Source organism: Manis pentadactyla, chromosome 7, assembly GCF_030020395.1.
Source record: "Manis pentadactyla isolate mManPen7 chromosome 7, mManPen7.hap1, whole genome shotgun sequence".
In the NCBI taxonomy this organism is placed as follows: domain Eukaryota; kingdom Metazoa; phylum Chordata; class Mammalia; order Pholidota; family Manidae; genus Manis; species Manis pentadactyla.
Genome location: NC_080025.1, coordinates 165,458 through 186,555, shown reverse-complemented (window position 1 = coordinate 186,555; position 21,098 = coordinate 165,458). Strand labels below are relative to the sequence as shown.

At 47.8% G+C, this 21,098-nt stretch overlaps 1 protein-coding gene and 1 long non-coding RNA gene across 10 annotated transcripts in view; one reads left to right on the top strand and one right to left on the bottom strand.

Annotated features, from left to right (window-relative positions):
- Positions 1–166: 166 nt before the first annotated feature.
- FBXO25 (F-box protein 25) overlaps positions 167–21,098 on the bottom strand; it is a 44,322-nt gene continuing 23,390 nt past the window's right edge. For 6 of the 9 annotated variants that reach the window (XM_036898199.2, XM_036898205.2, XM_036898204.2 and 3 more), the window contains 8 exons: positions 16,576–16,669; positions 15,284–15,468; positions 12,122–12,301; positions 8,923–9,066; positions 5,887–5,913; positions 3,294–5,179; positions 3,018–3,118; positions 167–999 (listed from right to left, as the gene is read on the bottom strand). In XM_036898199.2, coding sequence (XP_036754094.1) covers positions 5,090–5,179; positions 5,887–5,913; positions 8,923–9,066; positions 12,122–12,301; positions 15,284–15,468; positions 16,576–16,669 — 720 coding nt within the window. In that variant the 3' untranslated portion in view covers positions 167–999; positions 3,018–3,118; positions 3,294–5,089. The remainder of the gene's footprint in view (positions 1,000–3,017; positions 3,119–3,293; positions 5,180–5,886; positions 5,914–8,922; positions 9,067–12,121; positions 12,302–15,283; positions 15,469–16,575; positions 16,670–21,098) is intronic. The other 3 variants (XM_057505029.1, XM_057505030.1, XM_057505031.1) reach the window with 3 other exon arrangements.
- LOC118918904 (uncharacterized) lies at positions 15,247–20,165 on the top strand. The gene is made up of 4 exons (XR_005027315.2): positions 15,247–15,320; positions 15,559–15,665; positions 17,296–17,360; positions 18,122–20,165. It is a non-coding gene; the product is annotated as an uncharacterized LOC118918904 (long non-coding RNA).

The following is a 21,098-nucleotide window of genomic DNA, read 5'->3' as shown; positions in this document are numbered from 1 at the left end:
AATTTCTGTTCTCCCTTTTTGAGAACTCACCTTTTCAACTGAAGGAAGCATATTACATCTTGTCAACTAGCCAGCACAACCACTGTTAAGGGTTCCGTGAGCACAGGCTCTGTGAGACCAATAGTGGCTAATGGAGTGAGATTTCATCATACAGGACAGCACTTGGTTTAAAGTTTCTGGATTGTTTATTTCTGGAATTTTCCATTTGTATTTCTGGAGTGCAGTAGACAATAGCAGGGCTGGGCAGGCCCACCATGGGCCACGCTCGGGTCCTAAACCAGCCCTGGAAGGCTCTGCTCACTTCGGAACAGCCCCCTTAGCGTAGAGGTGGTACTGTGTGCTTGAGCTGAGCATTCTGACAGAGGCAGGGTATTGAATAGATGAGGGGGCCACAAGCCCCTGGCCCATGACTGGATGGGTTCTGACTACTGGTTTGCAAGCCCAGAGAGAGTGAAGGCCCTTGCAGGAGACCTTATGGGGGTGTCTGAGCACAGCTCCCAAGTAGACGGCCATCCCTCCAGTAGAAGGGGGAGGCCCCAGCCCACCCATGTGCACTTACTGTACTGGGCTGTTCACATGGAATATGCGATTCCAGGGAAGGAGACAAGGAAGAAGAAGGTGGTGTAACAGGCGGAGGCAGGAGCTAGATTTGTGCCTGAGTGGATTATGGAGGTCTGGAGACATTTCTGTGGTAAAACAGTGGTATCTTTATGGCCATGTGGAATGTCAAGAAAATTACAGTCAAATGTTAATCAGATGATGCCCTAAGTTAGCCAGTCTTACTGCCAGTGGTTAAAACAACGCCTCTTTACCTGGAATGTTTCTCACATCTGTCTGGGGTCATGTATGCACCATCCTCAGAAAGGCAGAGGGTGCCTTGATGGAGGAGGCCCGAGGTCCGTCTGAGTGAATAAGACGCGTCCCTCTTGTCTTTCCCCAAGAACCTGGGAAAGCAGCACAGCAGCTTCCTCTGGCCCCAGAACTTGACAGCAGTGTCACCTAGGGGAGGAACACATCCTGAGTAAAGCAGTTACTGCAATTTTAACAACAGGAAGTACAAGCTCTCTTGTGAGCAAGGTCCCTGCATCTGGGGCACTTAACAATAAGCAGCCACTTTGGTCCTTGGTGGCTGAAGTAGATGGAGCCCCTGAGGCTCAGAGCAGCAGAGGAGGCACAAGTTAGAGTTTTACCCCTTCTCTCATTCATGAGCAAAGCACCAGGTTAGGTGACTTGAAAAAGAGAAAAAGGTCAGGTTCAGAGAGAAAAAAAAGTCAGGTTGGGGTTCTGGAGACAGAGCGTAGAGATCTCTGCAGAAGAAGGTGAATGCACTTAATGCCCCTTAACAATGGTTAAGATAGTAAATTTTAGATGTATTTCAGCATAATTAAAAATTTTCAATGAATGACATTAGAATTTTCCTTGCAGATTAAACAAAAAAGTACTTGTGTTCATCTGTGCCGAAAACATCAAAAAGTGGAGTTTTTATCCAAAATACAAAACAACAGTTGTAAGCGTCTCATGGGGGGGCAACAGGATTTCTTTGGAGACCCACTGTCCTAAGTGACTGCCCCCAGTCATGGTGCAGGAGCTCTTCCCTGGTCCTTCTCTGCCTATGCTCCAGGCCTCTCCATCTTTCCTGGGATCTGAGTTGGCAACGAATTGGGGAGGCCTGCTGAGTGAGGGTCCTAGTTTGCCTGATGGGTGCTGGGGTCTTGGGAGGCATGAGCACGTCCATGAGCAGCTGCTTAGCTCACTCAGGTGGCTCTGGCGTTTGGCACTGGGCTCAGGGGGACACCACTTTCCAAAAGGTTAGGAGTCTGCTTGCTCCGTGTAAAGAAAAGGAAATGGAAAAGTAAGCTGAGAAGAGAAGGGAAATGAGGGCTTTCAGCCCGGAGGGCACAGCAGTTGGAGGGCACCCAGCTCTGATGCTGGCAGCCAGGGTGGACGGGCAGGTCCTACAGAGACTCTGTCCACACTTGGTGCAGTTCACCGGCTGCTGCGTTTGGTGGGGAACAAAGGGCGGTGAACTGCAGAGGTGAGTCCTACAGCCCCCTCATCTGCTAGGCTGGGTGTCGACCATGAGAAGGAAGAGCTTTAACTAGTTAAGACATGCTGAGACAAAGTTGCCCTGTCCTGCTAGGGGGCAGGAGGCGGGGCTCTTCCATGAAGGAGCTGTGTGTGCTATGAAGAGAAGCCCTGAGTCTCCTGAGACATCCCACCAAACACTCACAGAATTGACACCAATCCTTTACACACTTCCAAAAACTAGCAGAGGGGGAAACTCACTCACCCTGAAGCCAAAATCAAAGAAAGGAACACACCAGGATCTCTCAGAACACACTCTTGGGGAAATACCAACGAACTTATTCCAGCCATTAATAATAAGGATTACACACCACAACCACTAGTGATCTGAATCCAGAATGCAGGATGGTTCAGCATAAAAAAAATCAACTAACTCAGCATACCCCACGACCACTGAGACAGAAAAGGGACATGACAAAATCCAGCACTCTTTCCTGATTAAAAAAAGCAACAGCCTCAGCCTGATCAGGGCACCTGCAAAAAGCACACAGCTACCATCACACCTGTGGGGGAAAGACTGAACACTCCCTGACAGTGGAGCACTGCTGTGCAACACCGCATGCATTCTGGCTGGACAGAAAGGGCCTCCAGGCCGATGACAGTAACTAGCGACACCTGAGCAGGGTCGTACCAGCCAAATGACTGGGTCAGCAAGGCTGGAGAGTACGATTCCGCATTCAAACATCTTAGCATTCAAACATCTTATGCGAGTGTTGAGTGTATGATTCTAAAAGCACTTACGGCAAAAGTTGTACATGGTCAAAACCTTTACTGTCTTAAGTACACAGTTCTCTGCATGCAGCCCCATCTGGTAAATATGCGTAACAGGCAGATATGGCTTCATTTGGTGATCTACTGTAGAAACTCTACAGTAGGCTTTTTCTGACTCCTATACGTTTGTAGACTGAGGTACAAAACAATATATTTCTCACCTGAAGTAGGCAAAGGGGAGCTGAGATGATGTCCACACATCAGCTTTCCCTGGTGGGCAACTCCTGTGAGGCAGCTCTGGTCACCCCGACTGTGGTGTCGCCTATTAGGGAACAAAGGGTGTGAGACTTACCGCCTGCTCTGCGGCTAAGGGTGTCCTAAAATCTCCACTTCAACAGAGAAAGTGTGGTTGGGTCCAGTGGAGAGTGCAGGCCCGTGGCCTGGAATTGTGTTGAGAAACACTGCTGAGGGGTGTGAACCATGACACTTCCACTTACTCTTGTCTCCTGACTTGGTCTTCGCCTCACACAGCCCAGTGAGTCCCTGTTAGTGCTCCCAGGACCACCGTGCCTCATACACGGTGTAGGTTTGCCAACGTGCACTTGCAGTTTGGGGTTTGAGTGTGTCTGTTGCCTGCAAAATGTGCCAATAAAGGAACAGCAGGACTCTTCTCCCTACACGATGAAAACTGTTTCTGGGAAAAGAACTGCAGGTTTAAAAAGGGAATACCCTTTCAGGAAGAAGCTGACACAGAAAAGACCCATACATGAAAGTACAATAATATGACCCATTAGCTAATTTACCAGAAATGAACAAACAAAAGAAATGCTCAGCCACATACTAGATTGCACTGACCCTCAACTGTCTAAGTAGCACCAGTCTTCAGAGAGTGTGGGCACTCGGCTCCCCATCTCTTAGGAAGACATGACAAGGTGTATTCTCACCAGCAGTCTGGAAACATCCTTAAAAAGTTTCACTCTTGCTTTGTGTTTATCTTGAGATAATCAGATGCACAAAAGTTTAAGTACAATGACTCTTATCACAGTTATGTTAATAGCAAAAATCAAAACCTGAATGTCATGACAACAGATTTTTCCAACTGTGTGATACTCTATAGCCAGAAAAAAAGCCATGTTTGCAAAAATGCTTTTGAAAAAATGGCTGGTTATAAAATCAACATTGTATATAGAATTGCTATGGTTTTATGAATACACAGGTGCTGGATCTCCACACCATACCTGGAGGGAAACCGTCTATCATTTGACATTTAAGAAGCATATTCCTCACTTGTAGTGTCAGTTCAGCACAGAATGTGGTGAAAATCCAGAAGCTTTATTTATAAATATGCAGAATTGCAAATCTTGCTATGCTTAGAAGGAAAAAAAACTGAAGTAAAAATTATTTTGCTTGAGTCCCCAACTCTATTCAAAGATGAAAATACATAGCACATCATATTCCTCCTGTGGCTGCTGGGGGGCTATTGTTCACATTCTTTCTGACAAGCAGTTACCTTTGGGTGGCAGGATTATGGTGACTTATTTTTTTGCACACCTTTATTTTCAATGTTTTCTAAAGTGGACATGCATTTCTTTAAGATAAAACAATCTTTTTAAGGTTTAAATAAGTGGTATCTAAATTGTTAACGCTACTTTTTTTAGTAAGATGATAAACATGATTCATTACTTTATGAAGTCTCAGCCAAGGTGAGGTAACATGGGCTGGCCCTGACTCAGTTGGCAGGTACCCAGCAGTGAGGCCCCTCACGGTGCAGTGAGAGCCCCTCCTGCTGGCAGATCAGCGTCTGTCCTTGAGTGCCGCCCATACGTTTGCTGGTCAAACACCAGATGGGTTTGCAGATGGTTCCCTGGACTCACATGCATTCAAAGGGTTCATTTGGACACAGCCGTTGCAGTTAAAATGCATCTTAAGAAAAATAAATATTCTGCACAATATATGAACAAGGACCAATTGAACTGTTCTGCTCCTTGCCCCCAAACAGTACAACACTGGGAAATTGTCATTTGATGAGAAGGTTATTCTTGGCTGATTGTTATCAGTTTAGCACACAGACTGTGGTGCTGAAAACCCAAATCTCTTTTGCAGCATGTTTGCCAAGTTGAATATGCTTAAAGCAACTTTTTAAAGAAGGACGTAGGAATGGTTTTGCTTGGGCTCCCTGCCCCCCAAAAGATGGAAATACACAACAGTGCATTCCTGCCTGTGCACATGGGCCAGTTCTCTGCAGCTCTTGGCTCCCGTGCACAACAGCAACAGCCGCAGGGCAAGGGCGCCTTCAGAACTTGAAGAGATCAATGAAGTGCTGCGGGGACACGGGCACGAAGCAGCTGTCGGGGTCGGCGGCAGTGCAGGGGTGACCCGAGTCCTGTGGACAGAGGAGAGAGGCGTGACCACGGAACAGCCCTAGCCTGACACAGAGACAGTGGGGGAACTGGTGAGGGCCCCACAGGCACTGCCATGGTAGTTGGCTAAGGTGGGTGAGATTGGGGCCTGAGAAGGGGTAGCACCCCAGGGTTTCTGTCCCCCAAGTCATGGCTGACACCGTGCTCCTCCTCCCCGCCGTGACCTGGTACCTCCCCTTTCCTGTGGCCACCCAGCACTAGCCCAATGCATGGGGCCCATGCAGTTAGAAGTGCTGGGGTGGCACCCCGACCACCAGCCCCGCAGCAGGGAGCTCACAATCTACCAGAGACCCAGGAGTGTGTTTAAGGGAAAACTAGCAAAAAGAAAACAAGGTTTTTGTGTATAGCAACTGACACACTCTTAAGAGATCTAGGAACCTGCATGTCCTGTCTGGAGTTGCTGGGCGTGCCCTGTACCTAGAGGAGCTCTCCTGGCCCAATTCCCCTTAAGGCTGAGCCTTGCCCAGGGCTGCCTACAAGATGCTTCATGAAAATTCCTTGGTGGTGGTTGAAATAAGCAAGAGTCACATTTGGGTGATGGTCAAACACACGTGCCATGATGCTGGATCAGTGAGGGCTGTGGTCTAACATGTTGGTCTGCATTATGGCAGGCTGGCATGTCACGACGCCTCGGTTTATGTACGACACACATGGTAAAGCAGGGAGGTACCTTGAATAATAAAGCAAGGCGGCAGTCCTTTAAGATCGTGAAGAAAGAATCAGGAAGGAATGCAGGGTGGGAAGAAAAAAGGAAAATATAAGATTAGGAGGAGGCAGCACATATAGGCATTTAGGTTTGATGCATATTATGTGTTTTACAGAAGTAAGCAAAATCATCATTAAGCTTGCATGATAATGGCGTCAGATTAGGCACAAAAGGCACCATGGACAATGGGAAGAGTCTCTGACAGTGACAAGTATTTCCATGTCCTGTAAGTCTCAGGCTGACAGCTGAGGAGGTTGCTGTGCTCACTGGGAAGTATGCAGAGCAGTTCAGGTATTTCCACATACAGTTTACAGTCATTCCTTCCTTCCTTCCTTAATGACTGAACACTGTATGTTAACTAGAGTCTGCGTGTAAGCAGGGCACAGGCCAGCCCCCCTTAGAAATGTGCCTTTCTGCTAATTCATGGTTTCCCAGCTCAAGCTCGGCAATAACCTGCTGTCTGGACAACACACCATCCCAGCTAGTCCACCAGCACCTCCTCACTGCCGCCCCGCTTCATCCTCCATCAGAGACCCACAGGCCGCACAGGGTGGTCATGTGGGATGTTATCCCGGCAGCTAATGCAGCAGATGGTGCATCTCGGAGCTACCACCTTGTCTCAGGTTCTAACTACCAGTCTGTTCCCAACTGCCACCGCAGCCTGCAGTGTGAGCACTGGACACGTACCCATGCCCTGGGCAGCGGACACACCCAGGCAGCAAGTGAGAGTCCTGTTTCCTACCTGGTGGCGCTGGACCCCCACCCCAACATGTCCAGTTCACTGAAGACTCATGCAGTTGGGAGGGCAGGGCTCCAGCTGGAAAAGCTATAGGAGCAAGAAATAACAGCCCCTCACCAAGGTCAGGCCCCATGCTGGGCAGTCCTGTTTCACAGACTACCAGGGCACCAGAGACTCTACTGTGTATTTATGATGCGTTGTTTCCCCTCCTAACCCCTTTGGAGGCTTTGCAAAGGCAGGTAGACATTAAACCCTGACACCAGCTGTGCACCCAGTGCACATAAGACGCCAGCTTGAAAGCAGATGAGGCCGTGTACCAGGGAGCTCCAAACTTAAACTGCATGGCAGGTTGTGTCATCAAAACAAGGCCCTGGGACCCGTGACCTGCCGGTGGCCACACAGCAGCTGAGCTGAGGACCAGGTCCAGTCAGCCCCACATCAGTCTGCAGGCTGTGCAGGGAGATCTGCCTGCCTTTGGTGCAACCCTAGGAACTGGGTTTCACCGGATAGCCCAGAGATTGGCCTTTTTCTTAGACTCCCACACACGTACTCAGAAATACAAAGCTGACTGCAAGCATTGTGTTGCAAGGCCAGCCCCTGCAGCTGTGAAAGTGTGGGTGCACATGGCCTCAGTGAGCTAGGCTGTGAGCAGCCATCTTATTAGGAAAGACTTGCTGTGAATGTCCATCACAGGATGAAGGGTGACAGAAGGCTTGCTAGGAAGCATCCTCAAGCCAATCTTCTGGAAAGCAAGCCAAAAAGCAGAAACCCTGTACTGTGTAAGTACAGGGAGGGCCCAGTACCCTTAAATGTCTGCTGCCTGCAAAATGGGACAACTTCTACCCCAGAAAAACATTACTGCTTCTAATACTTTTTAAGAATAAAACAGTCGGTTCAGGAGATAAGCAGGCCGCTGGAGAGTATCACTTCAGAGTGGAATTGAGAGTACCCAGCCTGCTCCTGCAGGTGCGCCCATGACCATCAGCACGTACTTGTGATAGAGAACTGGCCCGCAGGAAAGGCTAGTGCAACCCCCAGGTGCCCCACCCTGCCAGCAGGTGACTGCAGGCTCCTCGCTACCTCTAATCCCACTGACCCGTTCAGACATTTACTAAGTGCCTCTCAGTAAATGCCAAGCAACAGGCAAGAAAAAGTTTGAACCCAGGATGTCCCCATTGTTGAGGAAGTGTCCACGGAGCGACTGCTCTGGCCGGGCACCCTTTGTCCTCCAGTCTCACGACACCCCTCACCTCTGATGATGTTGAAGTGTTTATTGTGTCATTCTAATGGAGTTTATACACCTCTTTACATTCACTCCTCAAACATGGATTATAATTTTAAAAGTGAAGCCATGCTGCTGAAATGAAAAGATTATAAAGTACTTATGTCTTTGCCAACAATGTTGAGTTTGTCAAAATAACACAAAGACAGGCGTAGTGTTTACCAGGCAGAGGTCAGTCACCCCAAAGAAGACATGAGGCCCCACAGCCATGCTCTGAGCAAGGGGCCTGCACCAGGCCACCAGAGCATTGCCCCTATTCCTGTTGAAATTCCACAGGATTCAAACTCAAGCCAGACCCTGGAAGCACATTCCATGATGAAATGTTAATATGTTAAATCAAATTTTACTGGAGAGGAACCTACCAAAGTTTACCTCTGAGTGTGGGAAAGTTAATCAGAGATATGGTCCAGGTAGAGGAAAAAGTGACAGGATGAAGGACCCTAATTTACTGGACTCTGAAGCTGCTGAAGATGATGTTTTCAGAGTTGACGTTTTTCACTGAAGGGTCAGACTTGCAGATTCAAGAAAAGTCTGACTTCTTAGAACTTTTGAGAAGGGACCATTTGGGGGCCATCCCTGAGAACTGGTCGGGCTGGTCACAGCACCCTGGGCTGAGGGCCGGGTCTTGGGCAGCAAGATAGAGAGGGCTTCCCTGGGGATACAAGGGGGGTGTGTGGGGCACTGGCCCAGAACAGTGGCCACAAGCGCCAGACACATGCTGCAAAGGGAGAAACTGAGTCATCCAAAGGCGAGGAGAACCACAGGCTGCAGCTCTCAGCACCTGAGACTCAGACCACAAGCTGTACATCTTACTTTGATGCACCTATTACCCACCCTGGTATCTGGTGAAATACATTGTATCACAAATGGAATTTCTCTTTTTAAATTTTTTTATAATTACCATTAAAATACACAGATTAATAATTTGTTTCACCAAAGGTTAATCCTCCAATTCCAACAGTGTATTTAAAATTGTTACCTTCCAGAAGAGAATGCTGCAGTGCCGGCAAAAATGTAAAGTGTCTCCGTACTGCTCCTTAGTCGGGTAATATTTCTGAAGTGCAAAATACATCAACTTCCATTCGATATGGCCTTTTTCTGAGAGGATCAAATGTCTACAAAACTAGACATAAACAAAATTCTGTTCAGAATCAGATGATTTTCATAGCATAGCATTAAGTGCAGAACAGTTTTTAAAAGACAGTTTAGTGCATGAAACATTGAATTATTTCAAACTAAACTTAGCTGGATTAAACCAGTAAAGGGCTAATCAAATAAATCATGGTGTCTGTACACTGGAACACCAAGGATTAAAGAGATTGAAATGTTCCATTCTGGAGTGACGTCTGTGACACATCAGTAGGTTAAAGATAAATGTTACATAACATATACCTGATAAGGGATTTGTATCTACTGTATTATATAAAGAACACTTAAAACTCATTAAAAATAAAGTGGGCGAAGGACTTAAACATTTCTCCAAAGGTACATAAATGGCCAACAAGCCCACGAGAAGATGCTTAACATGTCAATCATCAAGGAAATGGAATGAGACACTGCTTCACACCCATGATGGGGGAGGCAGGGGTTAAATTTAGAGTCAGGTGGTAAGGAGCAAGGACAGCGGGGATGTGGAGAAGTAGAGACCCTTGTCCTGGCCGTGGGAATGCAGACCAGCCTCACAGGCCTTCAGGAATTTGAACCCAGTCGCCAAGATCCAGATTTTTCACTCTAAGGTGTGTGGCTAAGAGAGATGGAAACACATCCACAGACGTGGAACAAAAGCTCAGTGGGCTGGCGGGGGGATAGCCCAGGTGCCATTAGCTGGTGAGTGGGGTTCAGCCATAGAGTCCAGAAAATGCCATGTTGCCAGTGTACTGGGCAATGGATTAGGGGCTGCTGAGGGCTGGGGGAGCACAGGGTTCTCTGAGGTGAAGTGTCCTAAAATTTGCTGTGGTAATGGCTGCAGTGGGAATACACCTTAGTAAAGGTGTGAAGACACTGCAGGGCAGCCTGACCTGTGCTGGCTCGGGGGTGGTCAGGGTTCCCTCAGAAGGGGGTCTCTCATGTTGTGCACTGGGCACATCTTTCTGTTGGTAACTGCAAATCACTTGCACAGCAGCGCTTCAGTAGTGGCTTTTGAGGCCTTTCTTTGCAAACTATTAGGGAGTCAATGAGAAAACTCTTGTTTCTAATAGAATTTGCAAAGAGAACACCTTGGATGATGAAGAAAAATAGTTACAGGCCCAGCTGAATTGATGTCTGCACCTTCTGAGCCCTTTCCTGGAGTAAATCCACTGGGCCAGTCCTTTCCAAGCTCACACGGAGCTGATGCCCAGCTGCCCGTTTCTGGACTGGGGCCCCATCTGTAACGTGCTCCAGCCGAGTGTGCTTGCCTCACCTGCCTCCCAACATGGCCTCCTGCTGACTGTTGGGCCACCCACCCTTACTTGCCATGCGCGTGTCACTTCACAGTATGTCTTCCTGAGCAGCTGTCATGGCTGTTTCCAGCATGGCAGTTTTTTTCCAGTCTTACCATTACTCAGCCCTGAAGGACAGATCACTTTTCTGAAGGCTGTGCTTTTACGTGTGCAAATTGCTGAGTATAAACATCTGACATTGAACACTGGAGGAAACGCTTCCTTGAAGTGTTTTTTAAGGAAATTCAAGGACCTCACAAATGGTTGAGGATATTCTGTGAAATGGCCACCGGGCACTCTGATCAGCATGCTGGGGCCTGAGGCGGGGAGAAGGTGAAGGCACCTGCCCCACACCCTCCGGACCATCTGCAGAGTGCCATCCTCTGTGCAGACACACCTTCGGTCTGCATTTCCCTAGGTTCCAAATAAATCCTCCAAGGAATTCTCCACCCACACTTCCTATGCTGACTCTGGAGTCCGGTCTGCTTTCCTCTTTTCCTAACCCACACAGACTTGTTCTTTTCTCCCCTGACAAGTCCACCAGAACAGCTTTCCCATGGGTCCCCCTTAACCTGTCACTAATCCAGCCATTCTTCTGCATGGCTGTCAGGGATGCCCTGTCCATCCTCCCCAGAGGGCCCATGGCCTGAAGACCTTTCTCTGCTGACCACTCCGCTTTGACTGCTCAGATCGTACCTCAGCTTTCCTCGGGACTGTCACTTGGATATTTGAAAGGCCCCTGAGCCTGCCTGGCTCCAACCTAACGCCTGGTCTCTCCCTCAGGTTCACTCACATAACCCCAGACTGTGCCCAGGTCAGTGGTCGCATCTCTGGGCCACCACCTCCTCAGCACGACCTCAGTGGATCTCCTTGCTGCCCTCTCAAGTTGGTTCCTCAAACAAGAATGACCTTTCCTAGGCCCAGTGTGTGAAGACTAGGTAGACTAGGTCTGATGTGGCCTGGGTAGGCCACCGCACCACCCACCCTGCCTTTCCTCTTTGGCACATGACACTCCTCCCTGCCAGGGCCTTTCCTCACAGAATCCTCTCTGCCTAGAATCTGCTCATCGCCTAGGAAGCCTAAAATTTTCTCCAGAAACTCTGTTGCCCCTGCCCAGCCTCCGAGAGCAGGCAGCATTGGCCTGTGTGCTGTGCATGAAATCCTGTGCCACATCACAGTGTCAGTTATGACACCAACCAAACCTGTAGCTAATGCTGTGGGCCAGCTGCCTCCCCTCAGTAGAACTTCTGGGGCATGGGACATGTGTGCTTGCCCCTGACCACCCCCTTGTCTCATGCACAGCAGACGCCCTAAAACATCCACGCAACGCAAAAGGGCAGACCTGGCCGAGCAGGGCTCAGTCTGGATGTTGAGCAGGATACACCCCCTGCTGCCCACATGCTTTGTGCTGTCCCACAGTGGGCTCGACACGCAGGAGTACATAGACTGCGTTTCTGCGTGGGCAGCACCAGGGGCAGACACCCAACTCAAGAGGCCCTCCCTGCATGATGCACCACGTGGGCAGAGGCACAGCTGGCATTCAAGTCAGTCCAGGAGAGGCAGGAAAGTGGAGTGACACCCTTGTATGGACTGTTGAGAAGTCGCTCTTGTTTGTCTGGGCTGCTTTAAGATTATGAAAAATAAACTTTACAAGTTGCAGGCGCAAAGCTGTATGTGACTGTTACATCTGATGATTCCCAGTTCCTTAAAAATACACCTGGACATGAACACACCTGACCCCCAGGGGAGTGCACGCACCTGCTGCTCCGTGAAGTGATGCTGGCAGAGCCTCCTCCACAGTTGCCTGTCCTCACTGAGTGCACGCAGCGCTGGCGTCACCTGGCCCAAGGTGACGATATCCCAGCCATCTGAGAATCGGGACAAGATGTCACTCAGCATGTGCAAAGGGAGGTCGCTGAGAGTAAGGCCGTCGTTCGCCTGTTGGGGAGACAGTGCACGCGCTCAGTCAGCCAGGCCCTGGTGGGCAGCTGAGTGAGCATCTCAGAGCACGGAGGCCCCAGTGACGAGTGGCAGTGCCCACTATGGGGTCACGTGTTCCCTCAGAGCTGCCGGAGGCCTCAGACCAGCTATGAGTGGAGCCAGAGAACTGGGGCTGTGGCTGCTGGCGGCCCCTCTCATCCCTGCACGTGTGCCACGGGACAGCATGTGGCCATGGCTCATGGTGCTCTGGGAAAGAGCATTCACAGGCCCCATTCGCTCAGCTCAGTGACTGATCTGAGAGTTGCCAGTGGTCCTGGCTGTGAATCCTCGTTTTCTGATCTATAAGCTCCATCCTCCTGCATACAAGTCATGGGTGATACCACACGTGTGCCTCTGGGCACAGCCCAGGGCTGCTGTGCCAGGAGGGGTAGAGGCTGCAGCTAGGCTCACTCCTCGCCCTGATTCTCACAGCAGCTTGCTACCTCAGCAGGGGCAGTGGATTGTCTGGACTGCAGGCCACACTGCACACTTCTGGAGCAGCAGGCACTCTCTGACTCGAGGACACGCTGCCTCCAGTTGTTTGCTTGCTTCAGCGGCCTTAGGTCCCAGCACAGAAAGCAGCACACTGGCCCCCAGCCTGGTGTCTGAGGTGTCAGGTACAGCAGATGTGCTGGTGGGCACAGTGCTGGTTTTGGAAATACACCCTTAGCACTTCAGGGCACAAATGTCTTCTCATGTATCCACATGGTGCAAACCTCACAGCCCTAGTCTCATCCCCACCTCACTGGGCGCAGCTTATAAAGCTGATGTCTTGGTTGCATGTGGTGTATGTCACACATGTTGCTTCGCTTCATGCAGAACAGAGGTGCACCTGCCTCCTCCGGGATGGGTTCTCATGTAGGCTTTGTGCAAGGACTGAGCAGGCACCTGCTGACAGTGATGTGCGAACAAGCAGTCGCCTGTGACTGAGCCCCTTGGTTCTCGGGCCGCCTGCCCTGCCCATCACTGGCAGGGTGTACCCATGCAGACTGTCCCCAACAGCAGCCTCAGTGCTGAGGCTGAGACATGTAGGTCTTTTCTATCAGAAGCTTCATTCTTCCCCTTACCATGACAAACGCCTGTATGGGACAGGAGCTCAGTATCCTGCTGAAGTCACAGGCTTAGGGAGGCATGATGGCAGGTGGGGAAGGTATGGATCTTGGCACGACCACTCAGCCCCTGGCAGGGACAGAGAGGCAGCCCTGTTACGATTCTAATCAGGAAAGGGGATACTCTCAGTGGCAATTCCTCCCTGCGGAAGCACCTGCCAGCAGGAACTGTCTTTTCTGCATCTCAAGCCCACTTGCTGAGTGAGGTAATACATGGACGTTTCAGTGTGACGGTGCTTTGTGAGCATCGTACTTTAAGAACAGCTTAAGCAGCACAGTCCCTTTGTTTTAGGAGCAAGAGGAGCAAGGCCTGTGGCTTCACATGCACACTGCTCACAAAGCTCACAAACACTGCCTCAGGGACAAACAGCAGACACCAAGCCAGGGCCGCTCCTGGGCCATAGCTGCACCATGCTGAGGCCCCTTGCCTGCTAACCTGGGGAGCTGGGTGAGCTCGCTTCCCAGCTGCCTGGCCCCACATACCTGGGCCGCCTCTATTCAGTGAGGTACCAGCACTTGTTCAGAAGGATTAAAAACTAGCCTTTTTATAAGATTAAGTCACAAAGTTGAATCTACTCAATTCAGCATGAAGACTACCCAGATCCTCGGAGGCATGGTCTCTTCCTGGAGTAGAGGGCTCCCTTGACCACAGCGCACACTAGGGCTCGCCAGGCCACCTGGGTGACTATGAACAGTCCAAGAGACAGGCCTCGTGGCCAAGGACAGGAAGACAAAGGTCGTCCTCATTTGCAGTTTAGAGGGGTTTTATACCCCATAGCCTTATGTCTCACAGTAAGTCTTAATTAAATAAAGGGAAGCTCTCATTGTTCAGCAGATATTTTTTAAGACAAGCTGGTAGCTTAATGATGACGAGCTTTGGATTCCTATGTTCACATCTGAGCTCTTATTGACACCCATGTTTGGTTAATAAGTTCAGATCCATAACTAGGGAACCACTACTCTTTCTGTAAATACCAAATTTAGGTGGCAAGGAAATGGCCATAGGTTAAGGTCCTCCAAGGTCACTTCTGACAACTGTCTTCCCAGGGAGCCTCGGGTGAGTACAGTGGCCACAGGGAATTTAGCCCCGAGAGAAGGCAGTTTGGACAGTAAATCATGCTTTTAGGCCACTAAGGTACATATTCCACCTGTTCTCTGTCTTACAGAGCAATAGGCATGCTTACTACAATGCTTCGTGTTAGACAATGCTGTTACAACTTTTCTTGCTGAAAGTAGTTACCAGGAAAAAAAGAAAAATCAAAAGTGACTTGACGTGATTTGCACCTTCTTTTCCAAATGTGCAGTTTGCCAAAGAACAACAAATACACAGGGAAACAAGACACAATGTACAACAATAAGAGAAAACGCCAGCCTGCGGAAGGGACCGGGGATGCGCCTGGAGTCACTTGTAAGCAGCTCGGCCTACTTTATGGGATGCTCTCTCAGCCTCAGACCCCGTATTTCCTTGAAGGTAAATCAGTTTACCACCTCATCACTCAGGACGGGCTCTTATAACAATTTCCACCCCCATTTTGCAAAAACAACTCTGAGCCATTTCAGGGTCTTTTTGTCCTGGATCCACCTTTAAACAACATAAGTAACATTTAGGAAAAGGTAAAGAAAAAAATCTTCCAAAGAGCTGGAATAGTCTTTCCCATACGCTTAGAAGAAGTAATGCCTTGCAATATAAAAACCAAGTGTCATTGATGGACAGAGACTGTATGAGGTATGTGGGGGGGACTTGGTGATGGGGGGAGTCTGGTAAAAATAATGTTCCTCATGTAATTGTAGATTAAAACAGCGTCATCGTTATGAGGCCAGGAATTTGTACCTTAGTCATCTGAAGATCCTGTAGCTGTCGTTGCCAGGTGAGAACAGTTTCTAATCGGCAAATCCAAATATTGATATTCCCCACCAATACCGACTTTCCCACTCCTCTAATGAGAATGCAAAGTGTGGAGCTCAGGTCCTGGAGAAGACCTTTGATTAGGCGAGGATTTTGATGGTCATCAAGAACTGGAATAAACAAAAGCATACTATGGACTGATACAGTTCACCACCTTTGTTAAAAATGATCTAATTTCATAACCCACTGTCTGTTGACAGATAACACAGGTCAGCAAGAAGTGGAACAAAGGAACACTGTCCAGCCCTAGAAAGGCAGGAGGTCCCGGTACCCCTGCCACATGGATGGACCCTGAGGACTCTGCCCGGTGAGAGCCAGGGCAGGGGGTCGCATCTGCGGGATTCCACTTACACAAGGTCCTAGATGTCAAGTCCACAAACATGGGGACAGTAGGACAGTGGGCCAGGGGCCAGGGTTGGGGTAGTGAGCCTTTCGTGGGACAGGGTCTGTCTGGGAGGATGGGAGGTTCTGGGGATGGTGGTGGGGATGGAGCCACAGCAGTGAGTGCTCAGTGCCCCTGAGGTGGGCACTGAGAAACGATAAGATGGTGAATGTATGTATTTTTTATTGTGGTATAATACACTGATCTAATTTCAGTACAACCCCAAAGTGGCATCATTTCTGAGATACTACAGTATGATGTTTTTAAAAATTTTAAATACTGCCTGGTAGTGTATTTTTGGTGGAATATATAATTTTGCCTTGAAAATTGTCTCTCTTTTCTTTCATACTTATCATAAAGGGAATGATATTTTTTAATACCTTATATTTGCACTCATAAATTCATACATATACATAAACTCATGGTCTGAAATGTAATGTTTCACTTGTGATTGGCAACTAATTAATCAAGAGAAGCATTAAATTAAAAAAAAATTACAGGCTTATTTAATGCTTAAGAAACTAAGTCACAACCTTGCCTATTACGGAAATATTTTATAACTGAAGTGTAGTGTGACTGGCTTACCTAAAAAGGTAAAATATCTTTTGTAAATTCTGGGATTAATTATCTTTCTTGATACATTCCTTTGTTTGCAAAAACAACTTTTAAAGAAGTAAACAATAGTAACAAAACATTAAGAACTGAAGGGACAAACCTGTATTCTTGTCTACTTCACAATATACATACTGGGGAAAATGAAAAGAAAAATCCCACCTTCTTGAACTAAATTTCTATTTAAGATTTAGGCCATTAAAAATATCAGTTATCACCTTACCCTTTTGAACGATTTTATCCAAAATGTTGAAGTAATTCTTTTGTGCCACACCACTCAATGACGTTAACTGAGATTTTGCAATTAGCTGCAGTAGCTTAAAAGAAAGAGGAAAAAGGCTAAGCATAAATCTGTTAAAATTGAAATATAAGCCATAGTGATCGTAACCAACATGACATGAAGAGGCTGACATTAGGTGAGGCACATGGCCTCCTCTGGAAAACTAGTTCTCTGGGATCGGACCCTGTGTCACCAGTTCAGCTCCCTGGAGTGAAGTCTGTCTTTTCAAATGAGGACCAAGTCTGTCAGCACCTCAGGAGGTTCTCCTGGGGACCAGGGTCCCTTTCTAGGCTTCTTTGCCCAAGTGCTGGCCCTTCCCTCCCCCACTGCTCCTGGGAAAGCTGGTTTTCATGACTGAGGCTCCTCCATGTGACTTTGGGTGATGGACTTCCTGCCTCTCTCTGACACCTTCACCTGCTGGAAGCAGGGACTCGGCACCAGAACCTGGGCCCTACCGGGCCTGGGGTTTCTCAGGTCAGATGCTGAGTCTTCCAAGTGGAACACACCTGTTCAGGTCTTCTAGCCTCCTCCGCAATCTGAGCTGCTCCAGGGAAGCCTTACACATACTTCGGAATATGTGAACAGCGTCTACCTCCAATTTCTCTGAAAATGGGAGTTATTGTCCCCACCTCTCACACTCGTTTCCTGCCTCTATTTCCAGAGGGGAAAAAAGAAAATGCTGACTCATCCTTCTAGCCCTGATGACTGGAAAGCCTAGAAATAACACTGTAAGTATGACAACTATACAATAACCTTTGTGAGAAAAGTCACTCTGTGACTTTGTTATGTTTGCATAAAGAGCATCCTCAAAGCGATCACAGAAGCGGCGGCTGGCCGCACCAAGCTCACCTGAGAAGCCCGTGGCTGGCATGCCTGTCCTAGTTCTCGGTCTCCCACATTAGTGTCACTACTGATCGCCAGCTTTGCTTGACCACCACCATGACCAGCACACTCAAGTGCTGAGTAACACCCCTTACTCCCACCTGAGTTTAGGCCAAATTAAGACAAATAATTCAGGCCAACTGAGATTAGGAGATGAGCTTTATTGCAATACCAGCTGGCCTGGGGTGTGACCTGGGAGCCAGCCCCTGTGGTCTTCCATGCCCTGACCTGCCCAGCCATGGGCATCATTTAATATTCAGAGATATGGGAGTGTCTTCATCTAATCTCAGGCAGAAACAGAGGTTTCCCGACTGCAGTTCTTTTACTGTCCCAGAGGTCTGCAGTCATGTCTGGGGTCCACTGTGATCATGGATTCAGTTTCCACACATTTGGAGGGAGATGGCAAAAAGACCTTGAGGTCAAACACCACATATTGGAAAGCTTTTACTGAAGAGCTAAGCTGTGTAAAGAATTAGCTCAGTCCTTTAGGGAAAACAAAATAAAAGAAAACGCAACTGGGCTTCTCAAGGGTAAAAATCCTCGGGCCATGTGGTGCACCACATGCTGGGTGTGTGAAACAGCAGCATTTACGCTCACTGTCCTGCAGGTACCGTGAAGTCTCCCAACGCTCAGGCCCTGCCCTGCTCCTGGCAGCACAGCAGCCTTGGCACGCCGTGGCTCATAGAAACATTACCTCCATCTCTGCCTCTGCCTCACAGGCCTTCTCCCTGGATGTCATCTCTTGTATGGACACCAGTCATGGATTAGGGCCCTCCATGCACTAGTCTGACCTAACCTTATACATGTGCAAAGACACCACCCCCCACCAAACAGGTCATGCTCTGAGGCTCCAGATGGACCTGAATTTTTTCAGGGGATACTATTCAACCCCAAAGACTCACTCCTTAGAAATATCTATTAGAAAGACTTGGTAGTCCTTCTGTACAGTAACGTGGAGTAGTGGGAAGGACATTCCCACCACTAAGTTCCTTCTCCATGGCTCAGTCCCCACCTCTGCTGTGCACAGGGCCAGCACTGCAGCACCAACAAATCACAGGTGGGGACACAAGGAGAGGGACTGCACATGCATTCAGGCAGGGCACAGAAGGCATGGGTGTGTCCTCCAGGGTGAGCTGTTATGAGCCAGTCTTGCCCTCAGGCACCGTGGCCCCTCCCAGCCACCTCAGGAGCCTGGCCTTCCATCACACCCCATCTAGATGGGTTGTCCTGTGGCCACGGGCTCAGGCCACTGGGCCCTTCTCAACAGCTCTACCCAAGTTACACCACAGCTGCAAGTCTGGTCAAACTTCTCTCCACAACCAGACTGACCCACAGGGGGAGGCTGTTTCACTCTGTCCTCACTGTCCCCAGCACATTTACACCTGGCACAAAGACAAGTGGGTCAAAGTCATGGAAAAGTGTGCCATTTAGGACAGCCAGGAACTTAGGGACTGTCCATTGTGAGGCTGCTACCTCTTGGATTTTATCTTCTAGCACTTTCCTTACACCTCTTGAATTTGGCTGAGCTTCCAGATCTCCTGTGGCAAAGTCAGAGAGGGAACACCAGGCAGAGGGGCCTTTGAAGCATGCCAGTATCCCTGTGGCCTTGGTTCTGGCCGCTGGTCTCTGCTGCATTCACACCCGTACCTTGGGAACACAGCTCATTGACCACAAAATCCCGGCTTGCTGAAACCTCCCAGTCAAATTCCTCAGTGACCCCATTTAGAAATCCACCTTCTACCCTAAACTTGGTTCTAAGTCATAAAGTTGCTGAAGTTCCCTTTCAGAGTATTTCATGTACCTATGGAGAATCCTAGCCCTGTGGTGAAAGGACCATGAACAGAGAATTTTGTTCTGTGAGAGCTCAACCTCGTCCCAAACATTTTTCCATAACCCACTTCTCACTAAACAGCCCAATAAATGCATTTATTAACCACATCTAAGCATATCCATTTACTTACTAACATTTCCTAATCCCTTACTGTTGCTAAGGGATTAATAAACCCCTTTTATACAACCCCAAGTATGAATAGGAACTTAAATATACTAGAGCTGGTAAGTTTATTACTAAAGCTGCTAGGAAGGCCTGGTGAGTTATTAAAACGTTACAGATCCTATCTTGCTGGACAGCATCTGTTCTCTAGTTTATGAATGCTGACAGTGAATATTTTACATACATTAAATATCTCTAATTTTGTAATTAAATTATAGTGGGTGCATTCAACTGTCATAAAACTGAAAATAATTATACTGTGTATACAGCCTATAGGAAGCATCATAAAATTGCTCCACAGATGACTTAGGGAGAAGTTTCTAATTGTGCCAAAAATTACTGGCTAAAGCAAGCAGAAATAACCAAAATAGTAGACTGCCTCTGAGAAAAACCTGATGTTCTAGGAGTAGTTTTAAATAAACTAAACTGTCTATAAAGAAAACATTTTCTGGTTACAAGGAAGTTAAAATGAAGAATTAGCAATTATTGCATTAGAAAATAAATAGGATGCCTCCTAATACAAGAGGCAGCAAATGCACTTATCTGGAAAGAAAGAAAAAATGAGTTTTCAGTAGTACAGAGCCATAATTATAGAACAAAGGTAAAGCATAATATAACGTATGATCCTACTAGGGATTTAAAAATTCTTTATGTAGCCAAGTAAATATACGGGTATCTTTATATAGAGAGAAAATTTCCCTGCAGATGGCCAACAGGCACATGAAAAGATGCTCCACATCGCTAATTATCAGGGAAATGCAAAGTAAAACCACAATGAGCTATCACCTCACACCAGTCCGGATGACCAACATCAAAAAGATAAGAAACAAATGCTGGCGAGGATGCAGAGAAATAGGAACCCTCCTATACTGTTAGTAGAAATATAAATTGATACAAGTGTTGTGGAAAGCAATATGCAGGTTCCTCAAAAAACTAAAAATAGAAATACCATTTGACCCAGGAATTCCACTCCTAGGAATTCACCTGAAGAAAACAAGATCCTTGATTCAAAAAGACATAAGCATCCCTATGTTTATCACAGCAGGATTTACAATAGCCAAGACATGGAAGCAACCTAAGTGTCCATCAGTAGATGAATGGATAAAGAAGATGTGGTACATATACACAATGGAATACTATTCAGGCACAAGAAAGAAAAGAAATCCTGCCATTTGCAATAACATGGATGGAGCTAGAGGGTATTATGCTCAGTGAAATAAGCCAGGTGGAGAAAGACAAGTATCAAATGATTTCATTCATCTGTGGAGTATAAGAACAAAGAAAAAACTGAAGGAGCAAAAGAGCAGCAGACTCACAGACTCCAAGAAGGGGCTAGCAGTTACCAAAGGGAAAGGGGACGCGGAGGTCAGGTGGGGAGGGAGGGAGAAGGGGATTAAGGGGTATTATGATTAGCACACATAATGTAGGGGTGTGCCCGGGGAAGGCAGTACAGCACAGAGAAGAAGTGGTGACTCTATCATCTTACTATGCTGATGGACAGTGACTACAATGGGGTTGTGGAGGAACTTGGTAATATGGGTGATGTTGAAACTAAATGTTTATGTGAAACCATCATAAGATTATATTTCAA